Source organism: Curcuma longa, chromosome 2, assembly GCF_044706935.1.
Source record: "Curcuma longa cultivar G26 ecotype Majalengka, Jawa Barat chromosome 2, ITB_CL_G26_1.1, whole genome shotgun sequence".
In the NCBI taxonomy this organism is placed as follows: Eukaryota; Viridiplantae; Streptophyta; class Magnoliopsida; order Zingiberales; family Zingiberaceae; genus Curcuma; species Curcuma longa.
Window position 1 is genome coordinate 5,263,909 of NC_133862.1, and position 24,079 is coordinate 5,287,987.

The 24,079-nt window shown below is 41.7% G+C and overlaps 7 protein-coding genes across 7 annotated transcripts; 4 read left to right on the forward strand and 3 right to left on the reverse strand.

The window, feature by feature from the left end:
- The first annotated feature begins 2,588 nt into the window (after window positions 1–2,588).
- Window positions 2,589–5,398, forward strand: LOC141821413 (BTB/POZ domain-containing protein At3g05675-like). Its single transcript, XM_074708845.1, has 2 exons — window positions 2,589–2,852; window positions 3,829–5,398. Exon 2 carries the CDS (start codon window positions 3,882–3,884, stop codon window positions 5,205–5,207), a length of 1,326 nt encoding a protein of 441 aa, XP_074564946.1. The 5' UTR covers window positions 2,589–2,852; window positions 3,829–3,881; the 3' UTR covers window positions 5,208–5,398.
- Window positions 5,399–6,581: 1,183 nt separating this feature from the next.
- Window positions 6,582–7,897, forward strand: LOC141822404 (histone-lysine N-methyltransferase ATXR6-like). Its single transcript, XM_074709849.1, has 5 exons — window positions 6,582–6,834; window positions 6,895–7,196; window positions 7,261–7,361; window positions 7,451–7,663; window positions 7,738–7,897. Exons 1-5 carry the CDS (start codon window positions 6,582–6,584, stop codon window positions 7,895–7,897), a joined length of 1,029 nt encoding a protein of 342 aa, XP_074565950.1.
- Window positions 7,898–8,330: 433 nt separating this feature from the next.
- On the forward strand, window positions 8,331–9,776 carry LOC141821289 (heat stress transcription factor B-2b-like). The gene is made up of 2 exons (XM_074708699.1): window positions 8,331–8,674; window positions 8,753–9,776. The coding sequence occupies exons 1-2, from the start codon at window positions 8,393–8,395 to the stop codon at window positions 9,500–9,502; spliced, it is 1,032 nt and encodes a 343-aa protein (XP_074564800.1). The 5' UTR covers window positions 8,331–8,392; the 3' UTR covers window positions 9,503–9,776.
- Window positions 9,777–9,832: 56 nt separating this feature from the next.
- LOC141821290 (stromal cell-derived factor 2-like protein) lies at window positions 9,833–13,538 on the reverse strand. Its single transcript, XM_074708700.1, has 6 exons — window positions 13,281–13,538; window positions 13,046–13,186; window positions 11,481–11,621; window positions 10,355–10,404; window positions 10,135–10,264; window positions 9,833–10,031 (listed from the first exon to the last, which is right to left on the reverse strand). The coding sequence occupies exons 1-6, from the start codon at window positions 13,386–13,388 to the stop codon at window positions 9,948–9,950; spliced, it is 654 nt and encodes a 217-aa protein (XP_074564801.1). The 5' UTR covers window positions 13,389–13,538; the 3' UTR covers window positions 9,833–9,947.
- A 428-nt stretch (window positions 13,539–13,966) lies between these two features.
- Window positions 13,967–14,713, forward strand: LOC141821291 (uncharacterized). Its single transcript, XM_074708701.1, has 4 exons — window positions 13,967–14,182; window positions 14,243–14,361; window positions 14,431–14,556; window positions 14,629–14,713. The coding sequence occupies exons 1-4, from the start codon at window positions 13,967–13,969 to the stop codon at window positions 14,711–14,713; spliced, it is 546 nt and encodes a 181-aa protein (XP_074564802.1).
- A 611-nt stretch (window positions 14,714–15,324) lies between these two features.
- On the reverse strand, window positions 15,325–19,067 carry LOC141815166 (uncharacterized). Its single transcript, XM_074703096.1, has 4 exons — window positions 18,847–19,067; window positions 18,682–18,762; window positions 18,518–18,575; window positions 15,325–15,468 (listed from the first exon to the last, which is right to left on the reverse strand). Exons 1-4 carry the CDS (start codon window positions 19,065–19,067, stop codon window positions 15,409–15,411), a joined length of 420 nt encoding a protein of 139 aa, XP_074559197.1. The 3' UTR covers window positions 15,325–15,408.
- A 2,946-nt stretch (window positions 19,068–22,013) lies between these two features.
- Window positions 22,014–23,707, reverse strand: LOC141822302 (alpha-1,3-arabinosyltransferase XAT3-like). Its single transcript, XM_074709744.1, has 2 exons — window positions 23,524–23,707; window positions 22,014–23,417 (listed from the first exon to the last, which is right to left on the reverse strand). The coding sequence occupies exons 1-2, from the start codon at window positions 23,705–23,707 to the stop codon at window positions 22,159–22,161; spliced, it is 1,443 nt and encodes a 480-aa protein (XP_074565845.1). The 3' UTR covers window positions 22,014–22,158.
- Window positions 23,708–24,079: the final 372 nt, after the last annotated feature.

A 24,079-nucleotide genomic window follows, 5' to 3' on the forward strand; every position in this document is an offset into this window, starting at 1 on the left:
GAGTTTCCAGATGAGTTTGGCAATCTGAAAAGCTTGAGAAGCCTTAGTCTAGTTGGATGTTTGTCATTAACTAAAATGCCCAGTGGAATGCGGCAACTGTCTGAGCTCAGGAATTTGTCAGGCTTTGTTGCACTTCAAGAAAGTGGAAGTAGCACGGTCACTGAGTTAGGGCCACTGAGGTATCTAGAGGACTTGCAATTGAGAGGCCTTGAACGAGTGCCTAGTACGAATGATGCCGAAGCCCTGAAGCTGAAGAACAAACGATTCACTAGGAATTTGGTGCTGCATTGGAATAGGGATCATAGCGTAAGCTCTGATTCATTGCTGGACATACTTGAATGCCTCCAACCCGGCACGGCTTTGCGAACACTGGAGATCAATTCTTACCCGGGCAAGGAATTCCCAAACTGGATGAAAGTTGGGCAACCATATCACTACACCTTGACAGAGATCAAGCTTGTGAACCTCCGGAATTGCACAAGTCTTCCCCCACTTGGGCTGTTAGCTCGCCTTGAGGTTGTTGAGATAAGTGGGATGGTTGAACTGCGTAAAGTGGATGATGAGTTCTATGGTGAAAATGGCACATTTGCTTCATTGAGCAAGCTCACTTTCTCCGAAATGCCTGAGCTACAGCAATGGCAAAAGGTTCAAAGGAAATCCCAAGAACTGTTCCCTAAGCTCACTGAATTGATGATCATTCAGTGCCCCAAACTGAAGCAATTGGAGGTGGAGCTCACAGCCGTCAAGAAGTTGAGCCTGTGGTTGAGCAGTGGAACTCTGTTAACATCTAAATCGTGGAATTGGAGCAAGTTCAGAGGTCTTAGAGAGTTGGAAATAGTTGGGTGCCCTGGTATGAAGCATTTGCCAGAAAGCATGAAGGGACTCGAACAGATGGAACACCTAACACTCATTGGATTGGACATGCTGGAGTCTTTGCCAAATTGGTTCGAAAAGAAAGAAGGTTTCTGCTTGGAATTCTCCAGATGTGGTAAGGTTCCAGAACCAGTGTGCCAGAATGCCTCAAAGAGATTTAGTTCTGCAACTTCAAATGAAAGTGGTGAATCTGACCAAAACTAAGATAAAAGATTGCTAGATTGTTTTATTCATGAATGATATAGGTTTTGTATTTGTTTAGATTTTCTCTTTTATTCTTCAAGATTGTATTGTAAGGATGATTTAAGATTGCGTGATACATCTCGTTCAATATATGTATGTATTTTGTGTTGTAACTACTTGTGTATATCACTAATCTTTGCATACAAACTGTAGATCCAAAACATTTCACAGTGACAATTGTTTGGTCTATTGTTTTTGCTCAGACAAAATATAGAGTCAATTTTTACTGATCATATGAGTTCCTTTTTGAAGGAATCAAGGAGGCCGGCACAGTCACTGCAAACTTTACAGAATGGAGATGTGAAAATAAAATCAGAGTACTGAAGAAGTTAGATAGTGCTTCGTTTCTGTGCAAATAGATTGCAACCTCGTGCCAAGTTGTTTATCAGTTCTCGCGTCCTCAGAGTATGGTTGAGTTGATTATTACAGGGCAGATTTGTTGAAATGAATAAGGATCGAATCTCGATGAAAGCGAGACAATGTCCTCTCTTATAGTGGTCAACCATAGTTTTCTGATTTACCTCTTCATAGATAGTCGTGGAACCGACCGTTAAATAATGAATTCCACCTTTTACTGAAGTTTATCAGTATTCCATATGTAATTACGTAACTATCATGCTTCCTCCTACTATTATTTAGTTCTAGAGGTTCCTTGCTCATCAAATTTTAAGCTCAACAAAAATTCTTAATCTATTCTTTGATTGGCATGATCTTTCTTTTTAGGATTTTGTTTGTGATCATTTTAGACATTTTTCTAGAATCTTTGTATTGTGAACATATTTAGATATTTTCTAAGAGCTTTCTAAATGCATAATTTATATTGATGAATCAAATTAATTCTAAACACATATCCTTAAAGAGGATGTAGGGCTTCCTCTAGGCATGGTGTAACGGTATAATTATTGGTCGATTCTCTCGTGCATCATAATTCTCGATTGAAATATGTATATTAGCGATCTCATACGGTCGACTCCACGATCATATGTGAAAGGTAAAAAAACTAGTTGATCATGAGAATATTGACCAGCTTGATCCAAATTTGAACCCTTATCCTTTTTTGTAAGTTTGCTCCGTCATAATCTTCTGCAAAAAGGTGGATCCGCCACCTTAGCGGCCCCACACGGTCGGCCCCACGACCATCTGTGAGGAGGTAAATCGAGAAAGTGCAGTTGGTTACGACGCAGGAGGGTATTGCCTGGCTTCGTCAGGATTCGAACCCTTGCCCTCTTCTGCAAGTCTACTGCGTCGTAACCAACTCACCTATGCCCCGGGGGCTACTAATCAATTATACCCGGGAGCGTTATGCCCATCTATCGAACACTACTTAATGGCCGTTATTTATCGATCCATAAAGTACGAGGACTTATGTGAAAAGTACGAAGGGCTCTTGTTGTAAATTGTAGAACAAAGAGAGTTATGTTGTCAAAAGGTCAAACAAATGTGGTGAGGAGGAGGAGGGCGTGCCTCGTTGTCCCTTCCTTGGCGAAACCCTTTCCATCGCGACGCCGGAAGCTTCTTCCCGTCTCCCCTTTTCTGCCGCCTCTCCGGCTTAGGATCCGATGGACGACCACCGATGGCGGATGCGACGATGTCTACGTTCCCTTTAACGATCTCCACCATGCTTTCTCCTTTCGGCGTCCACTCATCCATCTCGCCCTCTCCTCTACCTCTCGGCAACTCACCTGCTCTTCCTCCTCCGCTACGGAAGCACTGGCGACGCCTCTCGACCGCATCAGGTAATTCTATGTGGATTTTTGTACTTTCTTGCCTTGATTGCTGTCCGATAATGTTATACTCTCTTTACGCTTCTGAATGATACCCTCAAATAGTTTGGTAAGATTGCTGATTAATTTCTCTAATCGGACTGACAAATTTAGGTACTGACTTTACTGATCGGTGATTCTGTGTCTATTGCTTCATCAATCGAATTTTTTGGAATGTATTTGGTTTGCAGAAAAACTTTATCTTTGTAAAATTTTGCATAACCGACTCAATAGAGAAACCTAATAATTGAGAATACAAAACAACTTCAAGGATGGTACTATAAACCGTCAGAATTTCCTAATGGCAAATAAGATAGTTTTCAAACGCCAATTACTAATCCTTACTGGCTTCATTACAGTTGGAGATGTCCATGGGTGAACAAGAAAATTTTAATTTACTCTTGATGGTTCAATCTTCAGATGAAAGCATATAGTGGTGATAGAATAAGGGGTGTCATTTTGGAGTCATTGAACTAGTAAATGATGTTAAACTATCAGTTTATTCTATATCTCTACATGGAGTCTTTGATGCTGCAGGTTGGAAAATTTTCTACCAACATACACCTTGTAAAATCGAGCGAGAAATTATTTGCAAAATCAAAAATATACGATTGTTCACCACAGCACGAGAGGAAAGAGGAGATCTAACCGTCTTTTGTAGATGCAAAGCCCTAAACAACTCTCCTACAAAAAATTATTAGGGCATTAGATCTACACAACCATCCACTTCATGCAATTCATTCACTGCACCGTTTAAACACTTTGGGTTCAACTTACTTAGTTTGATTCATTGAAACCAAAATCAGTTATTAATATCAGTCCACAATTAAGAAAATTCCAACAAAACACGCCAAACAGTGCTAGCTAGGCTAGTTTGATAAGAGCTTTGTTCAAATTTTAGTATTTTAGAATTGGGTTTTGAAAAATTGTGCTTTTTCTTCATTTACAGATCTCTAAACCTCACCTGTCCTGAGATAAAGCATGAAATGAAAGCAGTTATTTATGCATATGGAACAATCCAGTTCAGCTGAAAGTTATGGTTTTGGTGACCAGGCAACCAGTGATGTTACCCTTCGCCTAAAGAACAGAGATGGGAAGCCTGAGTGGTTCCTCTGCCACTCATCCATTCTAAGGAGACAAAGCAAGTACTTTTCAGATTTACTTACCAAGAACAATCTTAGTAATCCAAGCCTTGAATCAAAGAATTGCATTGAAGTTCCTTGCAAAAGCAGCGAGTATGAAAACTATGTTAAGCTCTTGAAGCTATTATATTTGTCTGAAGAATCAGTTTCAGACTCATGGGATTCTGTCATGTCTGTGCTTGGTATCCTTCGAGCTTCAGTTGCTCTCGAGTGCAGATCAATCAGCCAGAGCTGCATCAATTACTTGGAGGCTGTGCCTTGGGGAGAAGAGGAAGAGGAAGAAATTGTTAAAGTTGCTTCTACTCTAGGTCCCGAAGCTCAACCTCTTATAGCCCGGCTAAAACCTGCTGATTTAAATGCTACTAAGAATGTATTCCTTTCAGCTTTACATTGTGCCACGACCGTCGGATGTTCCTTTCCTCCATTCACAGATGATCTAAAAAAGTCTGCACAGGAACAAGTTGAATACATGCTACTGGAGGACGAAGACACTCCATTGGTCGTCATAGATGAGGATGTAAAATCTGAGGTAAATGGATGCCTATCCAGGATATTCACCACACTAGCAACCACACTGGATTGGCTGCTCTCTGGCTTTAAACAGTCCCCGGAAGCAGCTGAACAACGCCTCTTCCAAACCCTATCAGACGTCGAGTGGATGAGCAATATACTTCCAAAATTGGAAATGATGGAGGAATTTGTTTCTAACTGGGCTATTATATCTGATCACGTGTTAGGAGTCATTCAAGATGAGAAGTACAACTCCACTTTCTGGTCTGTGAAGGCTAAGTTGATCGAAGTGACTGGGAAAGCGTTGGATGCTATTGGATACGGCAGCGTGGTTCTTCCGACGCCGTCCAGAGTCCAGTTCTTGAAGACATGGCTCCCTTACATTAGGGAGGTGAAGCCTGTACTCGATTCAAAATGCGTCGAGGACAACTCATTTCCTCACAAGATGGACAGCGATTTGTGCCAGAACATAGAAGGTGCGATCACTTCACTTGTGCTTGCCTTGCCATCGAACGATCAAGCTGATATACTCGCTGACTGGATGAAGAGAAATGAGCAGTCGAGTTATCCGGACCTGAGTGAGGCATTTGAAGTGTGGTGTTACAGGGCCAAAACAGCAAAGAGGAGATTGATGGTCAACCTTGATGAAGGGGACAATTCAGCTGTCAGTCTCTAATGTCGCATTACCTTTGAGTCAGGCAGATGATTTAGGATTCCTTTGCTGATGAATCCGTGTGAGATGTAGTATTCCGGAGCTGTTTGTAGGCGCATGCATTAGTAATCCATCCCGTGTGTTCTCACAAACAAAACTCTCATGTCCACGTGATGCAACAACACAAGGTTACATGAAGACTGAACAACAAACATTAGGGTAACTCTATTGATAAATCTATTAAATAGAAAATATTGCTTATAGAAAGATGGATTACAAATGGTTACCCTATCTTTGGATGGGATAAGAGAGGGTATATTAATATAAGAGAAAGATCATAAAATAATAATGCTCTTTGATAAGAGAGAAAGGGATGAAAGGTTCATTAAGTAATATATATTATCTTAGAAAAGAAAGAGATATAAAAGTTAAATATATAAAGTTATAAAAATATTTTTATTTTCTTAGATAATGCATATAAAGGAGGGATGGAAAATTATAAAATTATTTCAATATTGTATGTAGAAGTTGGGATATGTAAGATCGTAAAATAGATAATGCTGCTTTAATAAGTTTTTGTCTTTGGAGGAGAAGAAGAATATTAAGATTATTTGTCTTTGTCTTTTGAATTTTGTATTTGAATAGATTTATGACAAGGATCTACATCGACGTCATACAATGTGAGCAATTGGACACTGGACAGTAAAGACGTGCGTTATGTGAGGAGTGACAACAAAGAAAATATACCTAAATAAATAAGTTAATTTAATAATTAATATTTTAAAATAGAGATAAAATTAAAATAAAATATTTTTAAATTCTTTTCCTCTTTTTTATATCACAAATTAGAATTTAAGAAAGTATAATAATTCATAAGCATGCAATCCTTAAGGGTAAATTTTATTCCTTACTTAAGTTTTCCTTCTTTTTTTTTTTCATTTCCTCCCAAACAATGTTAGTCTTGTTAATCTTTTTAAAGGCTTCAACCTTGTAATTTAGAAAATAATATTAAATGAATGGGTAAAAAAAATATTCACTGAAGATTGTCAAATGCTAAACTCTCTCTGCTGCATTGGTGAGACTATTAAATAAAAAAAATATCAAATATCAACAACTAAAAAAAGGATAATTAACAAACTTAATTACAAATTTAAAATTGAAATTGATTCTTTAATTGAATTGTCATCTTAAGCTTAGAGAATAATATTTTCGGCTTAGATTTTATTTCAGAATATTTAACCGGAAGAACAGGAACAGAAACTCAGAAAAGCTTGGCGCCAAATTCCAACCTGTTGCCGCAATACTGCGCGCCAAAACAAATAGTACCCGCCATTTTTCTGCGCTCCGTTATAGATCCGCGCCTTCTTCTTCACTCCCCCTCCAATCCCATCGCCTCGCATGGCTCCCAAAACCCCATTCAGGAGGCGAACCCACGCTCCCCCCTACACCTCCCCTCCGTCCGGCGCAAAGGCGAGTCGCTTCGAAGCCATCGTGTGCGAGGAATGCCGCTCCGGCGACAACGACGGCGAGCTCCTCCTCTGCGACAAGTGCGATCGAGGGTTCCACACCTTCTGCCTCCGCCCCATCCTCGCCCGCGTCCCCAAGGGCCTTTGGTTCTGCCCCTTGTGCTCCGCCGACAGGAAACCCAAGCGTGAGTCTTTTATGTCATTCCTTTCATCGCGCTCAGTCGATCTGACGGTTTCGATTGCAGAGTTCCCTCTGATCCAGACCAAGATCGTTGATTTCTTCCGGTTACAACGGTCCTCGGGACCAGAAGATCTCGGGTCGAGGAAGAGGAAGAAGCGGTCGGGAGGATTGGCAATGGCAAAGAAGAAGAGAAAGCTTCTACCTTTCAACCCTAGTGAGGATCCGGACCGGAGGCTGGAGCAGATGGCGTCGCTGGCCACTGCTTTAACGGCCACCGGCGCCGTCTTCAGCAATGAGCTCACCTACCGCCTCGGAATGGCTCCAAGGTCAGCGAATTGCGCTTGCTCTGAGAAAGGAGGGATGCAGGTAATGGATTCCTAGATTCTTTCTGATCCCAATCACATAGATTACAGATTCAAGTTCAATGCAGGTGTTGTGTAAGGAAGACGCCGAAACCTTGAACCTGTGTAAGAAAATGATGGCGAGGGGAGAATGGCCTCCTCTGATGGTGGTTTATGATCCTCTTGAAGGGTTAGCATCTTCCTCATAAGCATCATATTCTATGTTTGCAATCTCTGTGAATGTCTTCTTCAACTGTGCATCATCACTGCCCGCGACAGATTCACAGTGGAGGCCGATAGGTTCATCAGGGACCTAACCATCGTAACGGAGTACGTCGGCGACGTCGATTACCTGAAGAACAGAGAACACGACGATGGCGATAGCATGATGACATTGCTGTCGGCTAATGATCCTTCAAAGAGCCTCGTGATATGCCCTGATCAGCGAAGCAACATCGCCCGCTTCATCAACGGCATCAACAACCACACAAGGTCATTTAACTTCCATTGAATTTTAACCAATTTCTCTTGTGCATGCACTGCGCCTGATGCTCGTTGTCAAGCAGGGATGGGAAGAAGAAACAGAATCTCAAATGCGTCCGGTTCAGTCTGAACGGCGAGTCTCGCGTTCTTCTGATTGCCAATCGAGATATAACGAAGGGCGAGCGGCTGTATTACGACTACAATGGCAGCGAGCAAGAATACCCAACGGGGCATTTTGTCTAAAATTTTGGAAGCAATTGGACAAAGCAATAGGATGATTACAGCCAAGTTCTTAGCAAAACAAATGTTCTTGATTGCTAACCTGCGCCAGTCAAGGGAGAATAGAATAGCAAAAAGTGCAACTTTTGATTCCGAATCTTATTGGAATCTGATTGTAATGGGCTAAGATATTGATGATTCGACGGCCCATGGGCTAAGCCCACGGATTTTAAGCTTCGTGTAAAAGATCCGTAAAGCTCGCTTTCCAAATTGCACTTCTTTACGACGACCCCCTTATCGACACGTGTCCCTTCCGAATCCTTCCCACATTCACATCCCAACCGTACACTTTATGATCCTCTAAAAGAAGACGAGAAGATTCCAGAACTTGTGGCGGGGGAGAGGGTCCCACGCTTGCTTCCAGTTCTTTCTTATCCCTTCCTCCTCTCGTACCGCTTTCTTCCAGAGGGATCCAGAAGACCCGAACCTTCTCTGGAGCATTCCGTCGAGCGGGCGGTGATGGCGACTGCAAACCGCGTGCGTACGGCCGTCGAGAAGCCCTCCGGCGTGGCGGAAGTTCTGCCCCCGGCCGCAGAGGGGCAGAGGGTAATGCTCCCCACGCCGTTCCTGACGAAGACGTACCAGCTGGTGGATGATCCGTCGGTGGACGACGTGATCTCGTGGAGCGAGGACGGATCGACGTTCGTGGTGTGGCGTCCGGCGGAGTTCGCGAGCGATCTGCTTCCGAAGTACTTCAAGCACAACAATTTCTCCAGCTTCGTACGCCAGCTCAACACTTACGTGGGTGGCTCCCGATCACGAGGTTCGATATTTTAGTCTCTTTCCTATTCCTGAATTTGTAGTGGATTTTGTTGATAGGGATTTCGAAAGATAGCCGGGGATCGGTGGGAGTTCGCCAACGATTGCTTCCGCAGAGGCGAAAAGCGCCTCCTTTGCGACATCCGCCGCCGCAAAATCGCGCCATCTGCTCCGCCCGTGGCGGCGCCGATCCAGGTAGATGTTTCGTTAAACGGGCCGGGGTCGCTGGAGAACTCGGGGGATGAGCAGGTCATCTTGTCGAACTCCTCGTCGCCCACGACGGCTACGGGGGCACCTGGGCCTGGAGGTTCGGTTGAGTTAATGGAGGAGAACGATCGGCTAAGGAAAGAGAACGCCCGGCTCTTCCGCAAGCTCGCCAAAATGAAGAGCTTGTGCAACCATATCGCGGCCCTCGTGTCCAAGCACGCGGACGACGGCGTCAGCGGGGAGGCGGCGTCTCTTCCCTCGACGGTGCTGGAGCTGTTTCCGGCCGCTCGAGCGGAAGGAGAAGAGAACGACGAGTTGGAGGACGACACGTCGACGGAAGAGGATGCGGCGATGCAGGCGGAGGAGGCGACGAGCGCGGCTCCGTGGCTGGGGCTGAGCCCGAGGCTCGTCGGGAGGAAGCGGGACCTCGAGGACAAGGACAAGCGCGAGCCTCCGAGGGCGGAGCTGAAGCCGGAGTCGGAGGAGGAAAGCTCGCCGGAGCGCCACCAGCATTCGTGGGTGGTGTACCGCCCCCGGCCGATAAGGAGAGTGAGCAACGGCTCTAGCGGCGCTGGAAGGAGAGACGGCTGGTGTCGCACGTGATGCGCCGGGGCCGGTCACGTGCCGACAACTGGATCGTAGGATATCCTTTTTATGGCTCCTTGTTTTTACTTCCTTTCTAAAATCCAATTTAATTATCTTGGGACAAAAAAAAAAGCGAAAAAAAAAAATTGTGATTTTCTTGTGAGTCAACCTGTTTGAGTTGATCTCGAGAAGTTCGGCAAACTCGATTAACTCAATCGGGTCAAGAGCTCGGGTATGGTGTTTGAACTTTCTGACACGTGTCTACGCGGGTATCTTTATCGATCTTTCTAGATTAACTAGTTTCAACCGAACTAGTCATCTTGATTAGTTTGATTTCTGTATGTCTGCACTAATTTGGTATATAAGATCATCCAATCTACACCCTAAATCACTCATTAAATTGTATAATTTGATTCATTAAATCCTTTTAGCATAATTGATGCAAAGCTTGAGAACTTAAATATTACTTGCTCGCGTTGACTGGAAGATAGACACCCTCTGCTGCTAACCAGACGTTATCCGGACGCTTCTCACTAATTCCACAAACCTGCACACAAGTGAACTTAACTGTTAACATTTCAGACTAAAGACAACGCAAGCTCTCGTCGGGTTCGTCTTTTTTATTGGCAATGCTGAAACATTGAGATTACCTCTTGTTGTCCTCCAGCTATACGGGTATATTTCTTGTCGTGACTGTGTAGGTAACCACTAGTATCGATGTGTCGCAGCCTTATCCTTTGGTCTTGTTTCCATGTTTTACCATTTCCCTCGATCTCTAACCTGAAACATAAAGAGAATGTCTAAATCAAGAACTCTTGTGTTGTTCATAAGATGCAAAAGTAGGACGAGTAGCTCCAAAGCAGTTCTCACCGCCAAAAGTCTCCAGTATCAGATTGGTCTTCTCCACCAAAGCAACTCACCTATAGGATTAGAAACAACAAAATTCAGAACGAAGCAAAGTTCGGGTCACCTTTGATTCAACTAGTAAACACAATATATGATAGTAACTCTAGTATTTAAAAAGCAGTATGCTGCAGCAATCCAAACAGGGTTGAGTTTTTATTGTGGAAAGACATGATGAAAACCTTTTATGAGTATTATCTGTCACTATTTGCTTCCATTGTAGTCGTAGGAAAAACTAAAGCAACGTACAAAACTTCACATTTGCCTTCACTGTCTATAGTAAAAAGGCTTGCGACTGTTAGTCACACTTTCATGCCTTGGCACTTGCTAAACTGCAAGCAATGTCTAAACAATACTTGAGACGTAGGTTCAATGCTAATTTAACCGCCGCCGCCACATCTGATCCTTGTTGACACAATAAGCAAGAGTTTCTATTCTAAGGTACAATAAGGATCAAGTTTGCAAAGGATATCCAAAGGTCTCCTCACTTTATGTTTCCTATTTTTTTTTCAAACATGAAGAATCATGATACAAACAATTCATTTTTGTTCAGAGAACTATACTGAAGACCAGTAACGAACACCATTCAGTACGCATATCTACTATATAGACAGCAGATAGTATTTATATTGGTTTGTTGAGATAAATCAATAAACCAGCATCTGATCATAACAAACTTGATATAAGAACATAAAAAGATAACAGTAGAATAGTATATTTTCATTTGTGACTGAAACATTTCAATAATCAGTTGATGATGCAAGAAGAATCCCATCTATTTGAGTGATATCTACAGATAAGATGGTGATAGCTCAGTTCTCTTCTTTGTTAATGCAGTAACTGCATATATTATGGTTGATCTTGCAGAGACAGTGTACAAAGATTTAGCTAGATAACTGAAAATGTAATTCCTTATATTAACAAATCTATCCATATTGTTCTTCAAGCAATGTATCCCTGGAACAAGCAGCATGCAATAGTAATTTTTCCATTAGCATAAATATGCACACAAGCAGCATGCAGGATTCAGCAACCAAGGCCTCATGTAAGGACAATATGTAGAAACCATATCCGAAATCAACTGAATACTAACCTCCAAATTACCAGAAATTGGTGAAGCATGTAGGTGGCTGTGTAACCATTTTCGAGTTCGCATATGCTGCAGTCTTATGATTGTTCCATTAGGGATAACATCACCTTGTTTTGCAGAAGACTCAGGTGGAGACTTCACAATCTACATTCAAATGGATTAACAATCATGTAAATATCCATATGAAATTGCTTGGAATGATCTGTACACAAAATAATAACAATCATAGGATAACCCACATTGTCTAAAGATGATCTACACGTCTTACAGGATGACGAGCTAGCTTTCAATGAATAATCAGAAGATATGCATTTTACAGTAAGACAAGAGAGATCTTGATCTATTGGTGGAGCAAGGGTGGTGATCAATCAACTTCAATTGGCAAGGCAAAGGCAGGAGCGACCAATTGGCAAGTCTAGATTGTCAATCAATGTGAAAACAATGGTTGTGGACGAAGACAAAGGTGTCACAGCGGCAGAACACCAATGGAGCTAGCCAGTGCGGTCTCTAGTAGGAAGTGGTGGAGTTAGCAATCTGGTGATGAATCTCTATGCAACAATGAAGGTGATGATACTGAAAAACAACAAAAGACGAGTCGAGTGTTTGGCCAAGATCATAGAGAGGGGAAGATCGACGTACGAATCTTTCACTTAAGTGAGAATGGGCTTCAGGTGATGATTGGAGGGTGATGGATTAGTTTAGGCAATGATAAAGCGACAGATCAATGAGATGCCAGAGGAAATGAGAAGAAGAGCAATGCCAAAAGAGATCAACCTCCCCTCCAACCAAGAGTTGCAAAAGAAAAGAGTAAAAGGGAAGACAAATCGCTAAAGGATTGGTGGTGGCTCCAATACCATGTTAGAAATTATGAAAGAATAAATTATTCAATTAATGAGATTGATTACAATATGTATATTTGTACTTATTAGGATTTGAATAACGCTCTTTTCTACTCAGTCTGAAAACCAATTCTTATTTCCCATCTATTTGATTGGATTGATCTTGTAGACCAATTCTAACTTCATTATCCACTGGCAGTTGCTACCCGAATTTTGCCGAGGGAAAGGTCACGAGCTTTGAGGATGTTGATGTTGTGGTTGACACAATTGCCAGCAGGGAAGGGGCAGCAACATTTCCACCAAAAGCACTGGTCAAGTTCATCTGGATCAGTGATTCAAGCAATCTCAAACAGTTCAGTTTTTATGAATCCAAATTTCATCCAGCTCAATTTTCCTCATGATGGTGAGCTCATTTCACCAAAATCAAGTTGAACTAAGCCTCAAATCACACACACACACACACACACACAATTTTTTTTTTTAAAAAAAAGAGCTTTCAGCTAATTTAAAACTCTGATTAACAAGAGCAAAAAATAATGACTTGATTTCATTGTTTTAATGTAGATACTGGAATAGGGTGACATCAAACACCAATGTGTTATTTTAAAGAGTAGAAATTATTATGACACTCTCCTTAATTTTTTTAAAGCAATCTAAATTATGAAATTTGCTTAAATACATACTAATGAACATTAAGAAAAAAGATAAACCCGATAATGTCACACATACCCAGTAGCTGTTTGAATCATCGACATTGGGGAATCCGGTGACAGACTGCTGCCCGCTCCCTGAGCCATAGGGCACGTCGTGCGAATGCAGCCGAAACTTTGTTCTTTCGTGCATCAACTTAATCACACTACCATATGTAATCTGCAGAAAAAAAGGAAATCAGATAAATGGATTAGAATTTGTTCATGGAACCGATGCCTAGATCTAGATCAGAGGATAAAAGAATTCCACCGACCTGAACGCTCTCTTCGGCGGCGACGACAACGGTAGGGCCAGAAGACCCGGCGGGAAACTCAAAGGCGAGGTAGAGGAAGAAGGCGAGGGCGGAGAAAGGGAGAGCCATGAGGAGGATCCGGGAACGGTGGAAGAACAAGTCTAGCGGCGTCGAGGAGGCGGAGGATGCCCCGACGAAGCAGCGAGGAGTCGAGATCGCGAGTCAGTCTCCGGCGACCGCGATCTCTTCAAGCGGCGACGGTCGTCGGTCGTCGCACGCCGCACTGTTGCTCGCTTTAGGTTAAGGTCCTTCCACGTGGGAATTTGGAGACACGTCGATCGGTGTCCTCCCGGCTAATTACACGTCGACACGTTTCCATTATGCTGACGTGTACTATCGGGTCGGAGCTATTGAAATTTAAACCCGATCCGATTCGTCAGGTCACATTCTGTGCTCAGTGAATCTTAGAATTTTCTTCCTTTAGATTCCTCACTCCAAACTTAGATAAGTTCACGAAAACAGTCGAAAGATTTCCTGTCTGATTCCAGACCTTTTTCCAGTAATCTACCTATCCATTAAAAGCTTGTTGGTGCGATGTCGTTTCCTCCGTCCGCCTCCTTTGTTCTCACTCCCTCTCCGGCATCTTCTTTGGGTATATTATAGGAAGGTAGGCAGTTAAAGAGGCTTGCCTTGCTTTTGTTCTGGGCATGGAGAGCCAGAAGGTGGTGGTGGTGGTGGAGGAGGCCGGCGCCGCCCGCTCGGCCCTCCAGTGGGCGATCAGCAACTTCATTCGCGGCGGCGACTCCATAACTCTTCTCTATGTCTGCCCGTCGACGCGGTCCAGGAGGAAGCAGAGGAACTACAGGCTCAGGGGATTCCAGTTGGCTCTCTCCTTCAAGGACCTCTGCAATGGAATCGCCGAGGTAGGTGAATTCTTTGTTTTGGCAAAATTTTGAGACCTTTGAAGCTGCTGCACTTCGTAGGCAAAGGTGGAGATCATAGTGACGGAGGGAGACAAGGGCGCGTTGGTGGTGTCGACTGTGGCCGACATCGGAGCTTCTACTCTTGTAGTAGGACTTCATGATCAGAGCTTTCTCTACGAGTAGGTTTCTGGATTAATTTCGTGGACATTTTTCTACTGTTTGCTCAAGACGACCATTGAAAATTTCAGGGATTCTATGGTAAATATTGGCGCCAGAAACCTGAACTGTCGGATTCTTGCTATCAGACAGCACTCGAGGTCACAGCATGGGTTCCTCAACACACAGATGTCCCAAGTTGAAACCACAAGGTTATGGTAAGTCATCCAGTTCTTAACAGGTTTGATTGTTGTAGCACAATTTTGATCCTTATTGTTTCTGCTTTGCAGTGTGTCAGAGCCCAAAACTTCATTTCTTATCTTTCCTTTGTCCTTCAAAATGTTCTTCAGAAAATCCAAGAGGAGAAAGTTCTAACCTAAGAGCTAACAGTTTGGTCATGGGACTGTAGGCTGTGCTCCTCTGCCTTTGCAATGGCTTGTTTGACACATAAAAGCAGCAAAAGAGATGAGTGTGGATTTCTAACTAACAGCGAAGCAAATAGAAATTAGCCAAGATGTGATGCTTGATACTTCAATTTCGTTTTGTAAATTGTGTTTCTTTCATCTTTTTCAAGCCAACCAACCATGGCTAGAATTTGTGGTCCTCTTCGACTACAATGATGTTCTTTGCATGGTTCATGTTCCTTGTACGAATACTGCTATTAATGTATATAGCAGATGATAGTTAGTGCATTGTTATCTTGAAGACACTACTGATCCTTGTGATGATGTTAAATGCAGTGTGGAAGTGAACTTGTGGCAAGGAAGTATAACACTTTGTGATAATGTTCAATTCTATGAATGATAAACTTATATACAATAGGTGAAAAAACAAGTAGACATAAAAATAAAACTTTGTTAAGGAAGCATAACACAACAATGTGATTCTACATTCAGTAATGTTTTCTGAACCAATACAAGGAAATTAATGTTTTCAAAAAGACAGCAGCTATTGCGTGATCTTAGAACTCCATGAAATATTCCCATGGTTGAAGTATTCAAAGAGATTGTGCTGCAGCAGAGGATCACACGATTTTATTCCCTGAACACTAGCTTACACGGAAAGGCAATTTAGGCAGTCTTTCCCTTTTTTTCTTCTTCCTCTTTCATCTTCTTTGCCCATCTACGCTTCTGCAAAATGAAAAAAAAAAAGCCAAAAAAGATTAACATTTGACTACAATATCAAGTGTCCCCACAGCTTGGGTTGGTCAGAATTTGATCGATAAAATCCTTTTTAAAAAAATGCTTCATATAGTGCATTAAACATTAAATTGGATAAATCTGAGAGGTGGGGACTTAATTCCACTTTGTGGCAAGAGAGACATGGCTACTACCACTACTAAGTCGTGGTGGCCTTACATTAACTTTCTTAAATGAAAGATTTTTCAACGCTAAAAGCATGTGTTGTAACATCCTTGGGCTCAAATATGCAAGTGATCAGCATATATAAAAGCTCCACACTGACACAAGTTCAGATACATGACTTTCCAGGACAATAAGAAGAGTAGAATTATTTATGCTTGTGCCACTACATTGATAAATAGCCCTAAAATTCAGACGTCAAGTAATTCAGGGAACTTTGCTTTTACTAGAGATAACTGAAAGCAAAATAGTAACAACATACAAGTGCAGTTGCCTACAACTTTGTTCGAGTATAATGTGCTTACCACTTCTCTATTGAGAAGAAAGTTCCTAAACAAATTGAGAAATAATGGGGGTGGAGTTCTACAAGATTTAGGATACCCTAGTCTGGTCACACAGATGTGAGCTATTGAAGAGGATTCATAGGTTTACACAATTGAACTACAATTAACTTAAGATTGGGCATTTAAGTCAATGGTCAGCCCAACAAGTTAGTATTTTCTCATTTGGATGAGTTATAATGAGCAGATTTTAACCTAAAGGTGTTTGGAAAGAATAGTCTGTCTGATAGTGGTGGAGCTGTCATTGAACTTTGAATGTTGCAAATTGGAGGTGATTCTCGACTTGGATCTTGGCAGCAACATCAAGCGTTGAATGTGCAGTTTATAACACCCTACTTCAGTTCAAAAAAATATGACATGCCTATATATATAAGAGTGAATAACTTTGTTATACCCAATTTCTGAACTAAAGTGCCCCCAACCAAATTAATAGTAATTCGCTCATTAAAGAATATAGAACCCTTTTATTAATCGACAATTTTTGTGTCAGACAAAACTAGGCATCATAATCTCTCATTATTTATGCCTTGTCCCAGTTATAATCCAATCTCCAACTCATAGTTCAAAGTTATCTCTAACCAGGGGCACATATAAGGCCCAAAAATGGATCTGCTATCACACATGCAGCCTATGCCAAACACTTCACGTCTATAAATGAGTCCATTTTGACATAAGTCATCTAGAAGAGAACTTAACTTTGTCAGGCTCAATATTGAACCATAATTCTTCAGTCAAAGTTAATGGTAATGCTTTTGTCTATGCTTATAAAGCCTCTTAACTAATTCACAACTTGTCATACAAGACCAACTAGGGTATTAAAAAATTGCACATGATAAAATCACTTTATCACATATAAAGTGCAAAACTTGCGCAGAAGATATTAAAAAATGTATTGGCTACTCTTTGCAGATAGGCTAACAACACAAAGTTGGAAGAAGAGTAAATGTGAATCTTAGATGACCTTTGATGTAATGTGCCAATGTTGGATTATTAGCACCTCTTTGGTGGTTTGTGCATTATATTGTGGAAGGACAGAGGAATCTCAGGTGCAATATGGTTTCTCTTGGTTTTCAATACAATGATATGAATGTAGTAGTAACATCAGGTCAAACACTCTCTAAGACTATAGAATAGGAAGTCACTAGTCGAATGATTTCACTGGATAATCATTACTCACAATATTGATGGTAAAAATCATGAAATTCTCCTATGAAGAATCAGCTAAGCCAATAGATCAGTGAGAGCTATTGGGTAACCTACCAAATTATTTCACTTTCTTTTTGAGGGAACATGGTAGGATTTCACTTGGTAATCTAAAATGAAATTACTATGAGAAAGCCCTTACAGTCCACCACGCTTCAAGCACCAATAGAACTATGGAACTACAGTATCAGTTTCAGTTACATTATTATGAGCAAGCCCTTAGAATTCGTCACACTTCATGCACCAATAAAAGTATGGGACTACAGTAAAAGTTTCAACAAGCTAAATGATTGGAACATTAGCCATCACCACCACTACCACCACCATCATCATGGCGTTTTTCTTCCAACTATTTGGATCAGTTACATGAATCTTATCTCTCCATTGAATTCTATACAAGACATGACTGAAACATTAACCAAGTAATCATAAAACATAAAGAAGCAATTTCTAGGCAATCATCCAGACTACTTAGATGTATATTTTCATCCAACACTTCCTCTAGTAGACAGCCTCTACCCTCCCAACAAAGAGAAGCCCAAATAACTCAACTCTGTAAGTTAAATTTTAACAACTGGCTAACTGACTGTTACCAGCTTACCATGCACTATCCCTATAGAAACCAACGATTTTCCTTGCTTCAAAACAATAACTTGGTAAAATTCACTAGTCATGAGGTTGCAAGTTAGAAGATGGCAAATCCATCATCAGACAGTGCTTCTCTTACTGTTTGAAAGGCAATTTGCCTATACAAGCATTTTAGTTTCACTGTTAACCAAGACTTCATTCTTATTTCATAAAACAGCCTTAAAGAATTATCAATTTGCCATTGAATATAATGAAAAAAATAAGCATCTTGTGTTTTTAAGTATAAATTAGAAGCAAGTGTAACATTGTCGAAAATAGATGTATAACCTAGTGGTGTGAATTTGATTTGATTTAATTTTTTTTGTGAAAAAAAAAGTAGTTTGACTGAAAGATAGGAGTTTCTATGTAATTCTCTCGATAATCCTGTTTGCATTTCTAGCAAGCTCTTGTTAAAACAGTTTTATCAAAGATTCTCATGCACAAAAAATGTTTGATTAAAGAAGCTGCTTATTATCATCTTTATGCACTTATGAATCTATGGAAAGCACTGGTAAAGTCCAGCTCGTGCTAGCCAGTACCAGCAAAACTTCAATCCTTGTTTCTCACAATGCAACTAATGAAAGGTACTAGTAGGACTGCGACAAGTAAAACAAATCCCTAAACCAATTTTCTGTATGAATGCTGACCTTGTAATCGAGAAGCATCTCAGGCATCTTCTTCATCAATTCAGCAGTATGCGCCCGCCTGGTGAAATAAATTATGAAACAAAGCATCAACGCTTGAGTCAAAAACCCTGGAAAACAATGAAAACAGAACTATATGACAGGAATATTCTCGAAGGGAAGCGCACTTCTCCGCAGACACGCGGTCGCATTTATGTCCTTTCCTCTTGTTCCTCATCTCCTTCCTAGGCGGATCGTAAGGCCAATCCCTGACCACACCCCGAAATCGAAACAAACTTCAACAGAAGTACACAAGAACCACCTTTTAGGAGCGAAAAGAAAGAAGTACGAACTCTCCGGCGAGAAGGACCTCCTTCCGCAGACGTGCTCGCTTGCGGGCACTGATCGCAAGGGGCTTCCAGGCACCTAGTTCCCAGTAGCCCCATACGCCTTTGGCGAGTTCGTCCTTGTGCTTGGCGAGCTTCTCCCTCCACGAGTACTGGTAGCCGTTCGCCGCTGCGCCTTTGGCCGCTGCCACCGCCTTCGCTGCGGCCGCCGCCAACTTGGCTGCCATTAGACCGACGAGGACAGAGAATGATCCCTCCGGCTGCACACCGTTAGGTCGAGGAATTGTATGCAAGTGGATTTGGGCTTCTTCAAAGCTCAACAGGCCGGCCCAATTATAACACTGGTGCAATCACTTTTTATAAAAATAATCATAATTATACAAAATTAATTAATTTTAAATTCGTAAAAAAGAGTTTTAATTTTATAAAATATTTAGCAATATAAAAAAATAATCATGTTGAAAAAAAATTAATCAAAAGGACACCTAATTTCTTAAGTTACCTCTATACGATTGATAGAACAATCCTTAATTTTATAATATAAAACATAAACACGTACGCCCATAAAATAAATATAATTTCAACTTATAAGAAAATAATTTTAGAAAATATTTGACAAAGTAAAAATAATTTAAGAAAAAATTAAAATTTTGACATCATTTCATAAAAATAAAAGGGGAACTTTTGAAAGTATAGGTGCATTTTTTTTATTTTCACTCAAAATATTCTAATCTACATAGGAAAACTTATTGAATAAAAATAATATCTTAATCGGTGAAAATATATGGACAAAATTTCAAATTTTCTAGTAAAATGAGACAAGGACAAAAATAATGTTTCTTAAGTTATGTTCCGAATTTCAAATGTAGTACAAAAGTTTTTGTTGTTGTTGTTGTTAATTTTTAAGTAACTTTTTTATTTATAAATTGTTTTCTTTATTCATCTGTAAGATATTAACAAAATTATTTATTTTATTAATAAATTATTTTTTGATCTTATATGTACACTGTCACATGACTTTTAGCTCTTAAAAACTATAAGATAAAATTATGTATGTTGCTGTTGAGATCGCCTAATGGACGTGTCACCAATCATGCAGTATCATGATGAACGTTGTGAGAAGGAAGAAGATGATGCACTTCGGGACTTGCGTACACCAACATCGTGAGAAGGAAGGCTAGGGGTCTCTGGCTCGACCACTCCGATGCTTAAGTCAGTTACAGAGAAGAAGAAGAAGAAAATAACAAGTTGCTAGAAGAAGAAGTGAGTGTTGTCTTGCGTACTTGTGCATGCAATATCAGGAAATTATATAGACGGAGAGGGAGAGAACTATACTAGCTTGTCTTGTCATTCATGAGGGAGAATATTTGCGCAGTGATTTTGTCAAATGAGACGTATTTTGGAGAATATTTGCGCAATGATTTTATCAAAGGAGACATTTTTTGGTAATTAAGGAGAATATCTACGTCGTGATTTTGCCATAGGAGTTGTTGACCAAGGTATGAAAAATATCTTGTCGTCGCGATCATCCGCGATTGGTATGAATGGAATGCCCCCTCGTAGCTCCACTGTCATGTCTCATAACTGCTTAGCGGCTGTGAAGTGACTGTCTGAGAGATTTGGTGGGCGAAAAGAGAAGAATCGGCTTGAGTGTAGGGGCAACGGGCTTAGCCATCAAATAAGATGGGTCAGGGTAAGTGGTCGGTAGATGGGCGAGTGGTTGAATAGGGATCGTGTCCGATTAAGTCCAGTCAATCGGTCAAGTCAACCGCAACAACCGGATCTCTACCTGTGCCACATGTTTGGACAAGTCATCTTCCTTTATCTGACATGTTCCGATCTGAGACTGATCTTTGCGGGCCAACTCATAATACCTATAACAATGTATAATTGATTAATTAAATTTAGTCTAATGATTTTTCAAAATTCTTCATTGACATGAATTTTATGTACCGAACTATTCTTTTTATCCTTCACTATGCAAGTCCATTTATTTAGCTACGTCAACTGCAGCCCAAAGTGGGGCGACAAATGAGCACAAATTGGATGATTAGGACTTATTAGGAAAGGCGATTAAATTGGGCGAGACAGACTAGTTGATTGACCCAATTAGTGGGTCAGGCGAACGATCCCAGTGACATGGTGTTGTGAATAAATTCATATGAATAAAATAATTATTCATGAAAGCACCATTATTGTTATTATTATTATTATTATTTATAATTCAGATTTGATTTTTTAAATCAATTAAATTTTAAAATGATCAATGATTTTTTATTGACCATCAATATAAATAAAAAAGTATATGATTATCTCGTCAAGAATTGGATTTATCATCCCATTGAAAAAAAAAATCTATGTTGCATTGTAATTGACAATCAAAATTTTTTTTTAGATGACCATTATTTGTCCCTGGGACATGGTGTCATGATAAGACATTTAAATTGTCATTCAGGCACCTATAATTTAATTTAGTTCAGTACGAATTTGTAAGAATTTTTTTTTAAATAAAAAACGTAATAAATTGCTGACCGTTTGGGCTGACTGGCCATTATTGACACCTCATTCACGGGCTCCTTTTTATTTTATTCCGGTAAAGACAACGATGTTTTGAGGGGCGTAACATGCGATAGGACCACGCACCGCCTTAATCCTCACGCCCGCCCCTCGTTTGTTTTTAACACGTGTGTGTTTTGTTCTTCGCCATTGTTTGTTTATTTATTTATTATTTCTAAAAAAAATAAAAAACAAGAGATTCTCGTTGTTGTGGAAAAGAGACATTTTATCACGAAACCTGATGAGAGTTCGAAAGCGACGCACTATATTATTGTACCTTACTTGACTAAGAAGGCATTTAGATAAGGACTCTTTGTCCCCGGTGTCATGGTACCACAGTAAAATATTCAGATTGTCACTCAGACATCCGCAGTTCGATCTCCAACTATGACATATTATTTACAGGAATTTTTCTCCAAATGGAAATCGCAATCAAAGGATGTTGGACATCTGAGTTACCGTTTTTTTCGATTTACCTTATGGTGACCGGTGACTAACTGAGATTATCATACTCTTCCTGAACTAGGAATGAATTTTTCCAATTATAAACATGTTTCATCCATGCATATCTTTCCATACTGTCCCAACATTCAACCAATCAATTCTAGCACTGATGATTAAGGCAAAATGAACAACAAAGAATTATTAAACCAGTAATTAATTAAATTGTTTCAGGAATTTTATAAATATATATTATAAACAAGAAAGAACTATTACGTGCAGTCGATTCAGCAACCTACGTACGTTCTCTGCTGCTTTAATTTACTGTCTGTCCTTCTCGAGAAGCTCCATGGCCTGTTCGAGCACCCCTCTGAATCGATCCTTGCGGAGCCTCACGTTTTGCTGCACCAGGTAGATCTTCCCCATCGCTTGCCATCCCTGCTTGTGTATCGCGGCTGGATCCTTGAACACTGCGTGATCTCGCGGGTAGTGATCGATCAAGGTGCTTTCTTCTTCCAGGATGTCGTACTGCAGGTACTTGAGCTGCATGCCCATGGCGGGCTTCGCGTAGTAGTTGGCGGCGATCCAGTCCAGCTTCGCCAGCGGCACCACTTGGATCAGCACGGCGCCGGTGGGGAGGAACACCATGTTGGTCAGCCCGGCGCCGTGCACGCCCACCATCACGTCGCACGAGTTCACCGTCTCCGCGAACGCCGCCACGTCCATGAAGTTCGGCTCCGCGCTCACCACCTCGAACCCCACCTCCTCCGCCACCGGCACCACCTCGTCCAGGTTCACGAACCGCCTCGAGCCGCCCCGCGAGATGAACAGCAGCCTCGGCCGGCGTCCGCGGCCGCCCGACGGCCGGGCGTGCTGCAGCGAGTACGCGCCGCGGAGGAAGGCGACGAAGTCGACCATGGTCACCCCTTCCGCCGACTTGGACGCGTCGATGGTGAGGTCGCTGTCGGCGCGCAGGCCGACGATGGCGTGGCGGAAGCAGTGCACACGGTCGTCGTCGTCGTAGTTGATGACGGGGAAGTCCGATAGCTTGGCGAGGATGTGGCGGTACTTGTAGAGCCACCACCTCTGGTTTTTGACCGCCAGAAGTTGGACTCGGCCACGGAACCGGCGGGTGGTTTGGAAGAGGGGGAGGAGCAGGTCGGATATGTCGTGGAAGATGTTACCGCAGTACCCGGCGGTGGCGAAGACGACGCCCGGGACAGCGTGGGTGACCCCGCAGGACGGGGGCGCGTCGCCGGCCGGCGTCAGAGAACGGACGTGAACCGTCGGAACCTTGCGGACGACGACGCGGTCAGCCTTGCGGGGGTAAGGCTTGATCTCAAAAGATTGGTTGTCGCCGGCGGAAGAAACGACCAGCACAGTGGAGGAATCATTGCCGACGATTCTGACATCACCGTGGATGTCGCAGACGTCCGTTCTGTACGCAGAAAGGTCGCACAAGGCTTGACGTTTCCCCTTTACTGCCATTCGATCGGTCTTCTCGCTCAACCGAGGAACCAACAGCGCCACGCTCTGGTTAGCCGGAGCTGCAGCCGACGACGGCCAAGCCGACGATTTCACTACGAAGAGAGACAGAGAGAGAGAGAGAGGGATTATCCATCAAAGCTTTAGCTATTTATTAGAAGAAGAAGAAAAAAACAGAGTCGAAGTGAAAAAGAGATTCACAGAAATCGGAGAAAAGCTCCATGTCGTTCCTGAACATGGTAAAGTAAGTCATGGAGACCAGCAAGCATCCGACGATGAGCCCTGAGGCAAAGCTACGGCACTCCGACCATCCCAATTTCTTTCCCATCTTCTCCGGCAGCTTGCCAGTCGTCCGCTTGAAGCCCGAGGGAGGAGTAGTACACATAATTTAGGCCATCGATGGGATTGATATGTTATATATTATAAATCCTGTTCAGGAAAATGACAATCACGTTTTAAAAATGTTACGATCTACTCGTCGTCTTCCGATAAAACCTGGAGCTTCTTGCCGACAAATGACGATCACATTCGTCTTCTTCTTCTTCTCAACGACTGTGATATACCGAATCGTAACAGTAGTTGATTAATACTCCCTTAGATCGTGGTGGTGAGTACTAAGAAAGTGTTTTTTTGGATTCAAAATACACACAACCTATGTATATGGAAAACGTTTGAACAATATAATTTTGATTATGTGATTTAGAATGCCTTTAGTTTGTCCCATAAATTTTTAATTTTAAAATATATTATCATAATA

What these genes read in the sequence shown, in the direction of transcription:
- LOC141822302 (XM_074709744.1), bottom strand. Translation starts at nt 23,707, where the DNA reads ATGTGTACTACTCCTCCCTCGGGCTTCAAGCGGACGACTGGCAAGCTG. An exon ending in GGAGCTTTTCTCCGATTTCT is followed by an intron (nt 23,418 to 23,523) that starts GTGAATCTCTTT and finishes CTCTCTTCGTAG; the next exon opens with TGAAATCGTCGGCTTGGCCG.
- LOC141821289 (XM_074708699.1), top strand. Translation starts at nt 8,393, where the DNA reads ATGGCGACTGCAAACCGCGTGCGTACGGCCGTCGAGAAGCCCTCCGGC. An exon ending in TACGCCAGCTCAACACTTAC is followed by an intron (nt 8,675 to 8,752) that starts GTGGGTGGCTCC and finishes TTTTGTTGATAG; the next exon opens with GGATTTCGAAAGATAGCCGG.
- LOC141821413 (XM_074708845.1), top strand. Translation starts at nt 3,882, where the DNA reads ATGCATATGGAACAATCCAGTTCAGCTGAAAGTTATGGTTTTGGTGAC.
- LOC141821291 (XM_074708701.1), top strand. Translation starts at nt 13,967, where the DNA reads ATGGAGAGCCAGAAGGTGGTGGTGGTGGTGGAGGAGGCCGGCGCCGCC. An exon ending in TCTGCAATGGAATCGCCGAG is followed by an intron (nt 14,183 to 14,242) that starts GTAGGTGAATTC and finishes TGCACTTCGTAG; the next exon opens with GCAAAGGTGGAGATCATAGT. An exon ending in GATCAGAGCTTTCTCTACGA is followed by an intron (nt 14,362 to 14,430) that starts GTAGGTTTCTGG and finishes TGAAAATTTCAG; the next exon opens with GGATTCTATGGTAAATATTG.
- LOC141815166 (XM_074703096.1), bottom strand. Translation starts at nt 19,067, where the DNA reads ATGGCAGCCAAGTTGGCGGCGGCCGCAGCGAAGGCGGTGGCAGCGGCC. An exon ending in GAGGTCCTTCTCGCCGGAGA is followed by an intron (nt 18,763 to 18,846) that starts GTTCGTACTTCT and finishes GGGTGTGGTCAG; the next exon opens with GGATTGGCCTTACGATCCGC. An exon ending in AGATGCTTCTCGATTACAAG is followed by an intron (nt 15,469 to 18,517) that starts GTCAGCATTCAT and finishes TTCATTTTGCAG; the next exon opens with AAGCGTAGATGGGCAAAGAA.
- LOC141821290 (XM_074708700.1), bottom strand. Translation starts at nt 13,388, where the DNA reads ATGGCTCTCCCTTTCTCCGCCCTCGCCTTCTTCCTCTACCTCGCCTTT. An exon ending in CAATTTCTGGTAATTTGGAG is followed by an intron (nt 10,405 to 11,480) that starts GTTAGTATTCAG and finishes CTAATCCTATAG; the next exon opens with GTGAGTTGCTTTGGTGGAGA. An exon ending in TAGCTGGAGGACAACAAGAG is followed by an intron (nt 10,032 to 10,134) that starts GTAATCTCAATG and finishes ACTTGTGTGCAG; the next exon opens with GTTTGTGGAATTAGTGAGAA.
- LOC141822404 (XM_074709849.1), top strand. Translation starts at nt 6,582, where the DNA reads ATGGCTCCCAAAACCCCATTCAGGAGGCGAACCCACGCTCCCCCCTAC. An exon ending in CTGAGAAAGGAGGGATGCAG is followed by an intron (nt 7,197 to 7,260) that starts GTAATGGATTCC and finishes AGTTCAATGCAG; the next exon opens with GTGTTGTGTAAGGAAGACGC. An exon ending in GGCATCAACAACCACACAAG is followed by an intron (nt 7,664 to 7,737) that starts GTCATTTAACTT and finishes GTTGTCAAGCAG; the next exon opens with GGATGGGAAGAAGAAACAGA.